Source organism: Diadema antillarum, unplaced genomic scaffold (assembly GCF_040938485.1).
Source record: "Diadema antillarum isolate AM-2024a unplaced genomic scaffold, OU_Dant_1.0 scf00000086, whole genome shotgun sequence".
Taxonomy (NCBI): Eukaryota; Metazoa; Echinodermata; class Echinoidea; order Diadematoida; family Diadematidae; genus Diadema; species Diadema antillarum.
In genome coordinates this window covers 3,060,524-3,066,683 of record NW_027270975.1, presented here as the reverse complement: position 1 = coordinate 3,066,683, position 6,160 = coordinate 3,060,524, and the positions used below count along the sequence as shown (strand labels likewise).

Below are 6,160 nucleotides of genomic sequence, written 5' to 3'. Positions count from 1 at the left end.
TACTTTATTGAAGTAGAAGGTATATAATATATCATTTTAAAGTTATTTTGATATGTTTCTGCGGAAAAACTGAAGATTTGTCATGCCTAAATTCCTGCCCAGCATGGCGTTGCTTGAACCACCTGACTCATGTGTAATGATGCACCGCTTTCCGACAGATCCAAAACGAAGGAAAAAAAAAAGTGGGAAATCAGTGTGCGACGGGAAAACTGTATGATATGTTTTCTTTGGATTACTCACGGTGTCTTTCAGACTATCCAAGCTTTGATTTACACTTGTATGCCACCGCCATAACGTACGAAGTGTAGCCTGAGGCATTTGTTTTGGTCGTCCGTCCGTCCTTCTGTCTGTCCTTCATTCCGTAATCATTTTTTTGGACACCGTTTGTAATGAAACTGTTTGACATAAGATGCATGTGTGAGTGGACGAAGATTTGTCTTTAGCTTATAAACTTTTGTGTAAACACGCTCAAAGTGAAAGGTCAAAATCATGTACATAATGGTTAAATTCTTAAAAAAATATTACTATTTCCCACATATTTACATGCAATTTTTGAAGGTGAGTACATGTATTTCCAGACAAAACTTACTGCGGCGACTATGATTCTCTTGTGATTTATTTATTTCTATTTATTGGGAGGGGGTATCCATAGGGGTGGGGTCATGGGAGGGGTCAAAGGTCAAGGATCAATGTCAGGTAAAATGTTAAAATTCTAGTATCTATTGTTAAAATATTATTACCCAGTTCCTCCGTACCTTGGAGATTACCCAATGCAAAAACTTAAAACCAAACACGGTATTTGCATGCCATCATTACTACACAGTTACGCGTATAGGGAAAGATTTTGGCCATGATGGTCAAAGGTCAAGTGAAAATAGTAAAATGACAAGATTTTCCACATATTTTTAAAATAACCACTCAGGGTATTGCCATGAAGTATAGATAGGTCAACTGACGAGTAAAAAATGCTCAAATTCCTTAATACTTGCCCTCTTAAACAATAAAAGTCATCCATTCACACCTAGATCAAGGAAAGTAAACACTCGACGTATTATATCTTATGACAAACATGCCATTTTTTCTGTCAATTATATGAAACTGACGTGTAACATTGTCAAGACGTACTCTACCGTATGTACCCCCAAAAAAATTACAACGGGACTCTCCGCATTAATATCTTTAAAAATAGTCAATCAATCTGAATACAAATTCAGGGTATGAAACTATAACTCATTGCCCACATTATTTACAGAAAACCCCATTCGATTTGCTTCAGTGGTCAAAGAGAAATTAGGGGTTTTGTAGAGGATGTCAGAAATCTCTTCCCTCCAAGTTCTGTCTATTGTAATCTCACACAAGAGCATCGTCGAAGTGCTTAACTTGGAAGAATCAGACCCATGACATGCTTTACAACAATCCACTTTTCTCTGTGACCGCTTTACCAAATTGAGAGCTAAGATATTGTATTTTAAGACTCTGAAGTAGCATTTAAACAGTTTAATCCTATTGGGTGTTATCAATGCGAAAATCTGATTGTATTTTTTTTTTTTTTTTTTTGGGGGGGGGGGGGGGACATACTGTACACCTGCTATGGCTTAGGTATATGCCGGTAGCCATTTGGACAATTTTATTTGTTTTTTAACTTATTTCATATCTATATATTAAATGGTCCTGATCGTATAGTTTATATTTGGTACGGATGTCACTGAGGATATCCCTCATCATCATAATTATCCAGTTATTTGTGCTTTCGTTCAATTACAGGTCTTTTAAAAAACTATTTCTAAACAATTTGAGATCATTTTACATACCTTAATACGCACTTGCCGATGACGTTTCATGTTGTACATTGTACATCTATAGGCGTATTCCTTTTGGATTACATATTAGTAGGCCTTCATGTCTGTTTCATACATAACTATATGGTACTAAATAGGATGGTAATTGATGGTTATTTACGTGCAAAACAGTAATAACTGTGGAATTCGTCTATTGCCTGTGCACTGCTAGATTATTGTAAATTTATTTATCATTTTGTTGTACAATATTCTTGTTCCCTCGACAGCTTGCTAAATACAATATAGCATACAGTCTAGTGAAAGTGTATGACACGGCATACTGTGAATTCTTCTTTTATTTTTACAGCAAAAAAAAAAATATATATATCATATTTATATTCAAGAATTATGTCCTTTAGACAGCTTCCCTATACCTGGGTGCTTGTGTCTACAATGGTCTATTTGAATGTGTAAAAATGATTGACGATTGTTGGCTTTGTTCAACATGGATGGAATGAAAGAATGTCCCTCCCCCAATCTACACCCTTTCTCTCTCTGTGTCTCTCAAGCAACACAGTGCCTTGCGCCTTTGGGACGCCTGCGCGTAACGCTAACCCCCAAGCGCACACGCTAAAACCTTAAGCGCACTGTACGCTGGGTAACGACATGGCGTCCAATTTATGAGTTGGCCAGACTCTCTTAATATACGGCACTGACCTTGCCATCGACACCCCGCCCTCTATAGGTAATACACGTGCATTGCATTTCGCTGTCATACACACAGAACCGTGTTTGTAAACTTGTGTTTAGTTTAGTTTGCTTTCTTGTTTATGATTTTTTTTTCTTTGTCTCTTCGTTTAAATACAATTACATTTTTATTTTTAAGAAGTTATTTATCATTTATTTGTATTGTAGACGTTTAAATTATTATAAGATGTGAAATTTAAATTTCTGCATCAGTTCTATGATCTGATAATACATTTAGTATATTTCTTTTTTTTTCAACCTATACAAAAAAAAAGAGAATAAAACCTCTGCCATTAACCTTTGAAAATAAAGTGCTTCCTTTTAACTGATGGAATGTAGTGAAGTTGTTAATGTCATTCTTTGCTGTTATATATCTTTTGTCCTTTATTCACTTTGAATATATGTTTGTATGTTTCATTTAGCAATTTTGATATTATGTGTGGCCGATCGATATAAACATTAATTTGTTTATATCTCTTGTTATTTTGATACATTAATTTCTTTGACATGGTAAGATCACAGCCAACAAACATAACCATCAACAAGCGCACTTTCAACACATAAAAACCAATTACAGTCATGATCACTGATGATTAGAGTCATAGTGCAAATAAAAGACAAAACACATCTGTTTTCAATATTTCTCCTGATGTATTATCATGCCAAGATAATCTTTTCTTTTTTTTTCAATGGCATGGGCATTTGTAGGTGTCATTTTTGCCATACATTTTGTTGGATGCTGTGCAGTATTTCTGGTGTACCCAATGAGAACATCCACTCTCGTCACAGGCGACCCATGAGTAGAATTCTAGATGGTCCCGCGATGGATGTGGTGGCGTATTCCTCCCGCAAACACAGCATGGGTTGTCATCTTCCTCCATGTCCTCGCTGTCTGTAACTGAGGGATCGGAAAAGAGCCTCCTTGTTGACTTTGTTGAAATTCCTGATGGTCCAGGTTGATCTGTCGGGCATGTCTTCTTTTGTGTGGGTCTTTCCTTTCCCTTGTTTTTTGCCTTGCAGATCTTGAGGAAGATCCTATCCTCTGACACACACACACCCGATGGCCGGAAGTGGACAGTGACCCTCCTCTGAGTCCCCTTTTCTGCCTGCTGCTGGGGTGGGCTTGGTGTTTTTGACGACAGAAAGCTTTCTGCAGACGTTTGTTGTGTTGTCTGTCTGGCGTCACCCATGGGTCCGACCTGATGTTGTGGGGCGCTTGCTTCCTTTCTTGTTGGAGTCACTAACAAGCTTGGTCTTGTGGCTTCCTCCATTCCTACGGCTTTTGGATTCAATGGCCAGACCCCTGATTTCCTGAATGCCGATTTCAAGTTTTCTGGTCCCATAGCTCTTAGGTAGGCTGACGAGGACAGACGGGCGATGTCGTATCTGGTCACCATTTCTCCGGGATGTGTTTGCATGAACTTAGCACATTCAGTGCTGTATGCTCTTTTCAAAGGTGCGAAGCACGCGACATCTAGTGGTTGTAGAACGTGGCTCGTGTGTGCCGGCAGCACAAACAGCACGATTCGATGAGCTCTGGCAAATTCAAGGACTGGAATGGAGATATGTGATGTATGCCCGTCGTACAAGATCATGACGTGCTCATTGACCCGTCGTGGGGGGAGTGATGGCAGAAAATGTTGTTCTAGGTAGTTTCTGAAGACGTCACCATTGCTCCATCCACTCTCTGTCATGCACATTTGCGACCCCGGGAGTGCACCATTCATGAGATCAGATATCTTACGTTTCCCCTTGAAGATGTAGAAGGGGGGGAGTGCTCTGCCGATAGCACTCCCACAAGCCAGAATGGTTGTCGTGCCAATCCGATGCGATGTTATTGAGTTTGATCTTTTTTCACCTCTGTCACTCACCACTTGGGGGGGGGGGGGTTTATGATCGGCATTAAAGTTTGTCTCATCTATGTTGTAGATGTTTTGGGGCTTGTCCAGGAGATCATATTTCTGCATGGTTCTCTGCAGCTCACCGAAGTAGTTTTTGAGCACTTCCTTTGTTGTGGCCTTTGCACGGTTCATCTCAAGACGGCGAGGAGAGGTGAGATTCAAAGAAGGCCATCGACGCATGAAGAGCTGGAACCACTTCTTTGAGAGAAGTCTGCCTTTCATCTCTATTGGCCGTCTTCCTAGTGAGTCTGCCATGTCAGTAGCAAGATGAATCACCTGTAGAAAGTGAGAGACAGAAATAACATGGAATTAAATTTTGGTTTAGTTCTTAAATCAAATAATGTTTTTATGTTTGTTTATTTTGGTATAAAAATACTGACTGTCAGTTTAGGTTTGAAATTATATTTACCTGTGTTCTGGTGAGGCCGTATCCATATGATGCTAGTTTCTTTAGATGGTCAACCAATGCAGCTTCATCTGCATGTGTCAAAATTGTATGCTTCGTGGATAAATTGCTGCTCTGCGTGCGCCCATTTACTCTATCCAGGAGAGTGATTCTCGGGACTCCACATTTGAAGGCAGCTTTCATCACTGATACGCCCTTTTTCACCAATGCGAGGGCTCTCTCAAAGCTTTGAGATGAGTAGTTCCTTCGACGACGACGTCGGGGATTTGGCTAGAAAATTAGAAAAATCAGACGTTCATGTTAATCACATTAGATTTCAACAATAATTATTCTTGCCCTGTGTGTGTGTGTGTGTGTGTGTGTTTGCAAATATCCTGTCGTGAAACAATTTTTCATCAATGTTCAAGCTCTTTCTAACAAATTCTAGTCACCCCAGAATGACATCTCAACCTCTCATCACATTATACCCTCTCGCCACACTCTCATCGCCCTATCGTCACCCTTTCGTCACCCTTTCGTCAACCAATATTCTGTCACCAGTATTGTTGAGTAGGTCACGGAACAAATTCCGGGATTCTGAATGCCATATGTTATTTTTAACCAAATAACTATGATTGTATCTATCACTCAGTCTTTACCTATTAGGCATACATAAACTCCTTTAAAATCAAAATCAGATTTGCATTCTTTTTTTTTTCCGTAACTGACTCCTTTCCCCGTCTTCTAAAATAACTCGGAAAATGGACTTGAACCACTAGCCAGCGTAGCTGGCGCTAGCGACATACACTAGAATTATTACGTCACTATCAGAATTCGATGGATAGCGACGACATGCTGCAGAATTCGGCGAAATAACAGCATAAATCAATTCTTTGACGCATTTCAATCGTAAGTGTGAACAATTTATAGCAACAACTAGGTTATTACCGGAATAAATAACGATTAAATGCAGATTCTTACCTGCTTTCGCCTCATTTTGGATCGGTTGGTCAGGCCAGTGCATTTTCATAGCGTATTACGCATAGTCCCACGCGTACATTTTCGTTCTGTACGCAAACAGCCATGCGTACGCTGGGTGTCGATGGGAAGGTGCCCTGTCGATAGGTGGTGCCCCAACCATACAACCGGTACCGAACTATGAAGCCTCCGTGACGTGGTGGTGTGTGGAACAAAACACGACACACCCACGGGTAGCACGAGCCTTACGAACTATGGAACGCGACATGTAAAAATCAAGTTCAAACGATTTTGTTTTGTTCATTTCATCCAAATTCACACAATGACTATCATTTTGTACATTATCAAATATTTTTATTTTGATTGTTCAC

At 39.7% G+C, this 6,160-nt stretch overlaps 1 protein-coding gene across 1 annotated transcript; it reads right to left on the bottom strand.

Moving 5' to 3' along the window:
• Positions 1-3,211: 3,211 nt before the first annotated feature.
• Positions 3,212-5,807, bottom strand: LOC139717947 (uncharacterized). The gene is made up of 3 exons (XM_071629430.1): positions 5,793-5,807; positions 4,836-5,102; positions 3,212-4,702 (listed from the first exon to the last, which is right to left on the bottom strand). Exons 1-3 carry the CDS (start codon positions 5,805-5,807, stop codon positions 3,212-3,214), a joined length of 1,773 nt encoding a protein of 590 aa, XP_071485531.1.
• Positions 5,808-6,160: the final 353 nt, after the last annotated feature.

What these genes read in the sequence shown, in the direction of transcription:
- LOC139717947 (XM_071629430.1), bottom strand. An exon ending in ACGGCCTCACCAGAACACAG is followed by an intron (nt 4,703 to 4,835) that starts GTAAATATAATT and finishes CACTTTCTACAG; the next exon opens with GTGATTCATCTTGCTACTGA.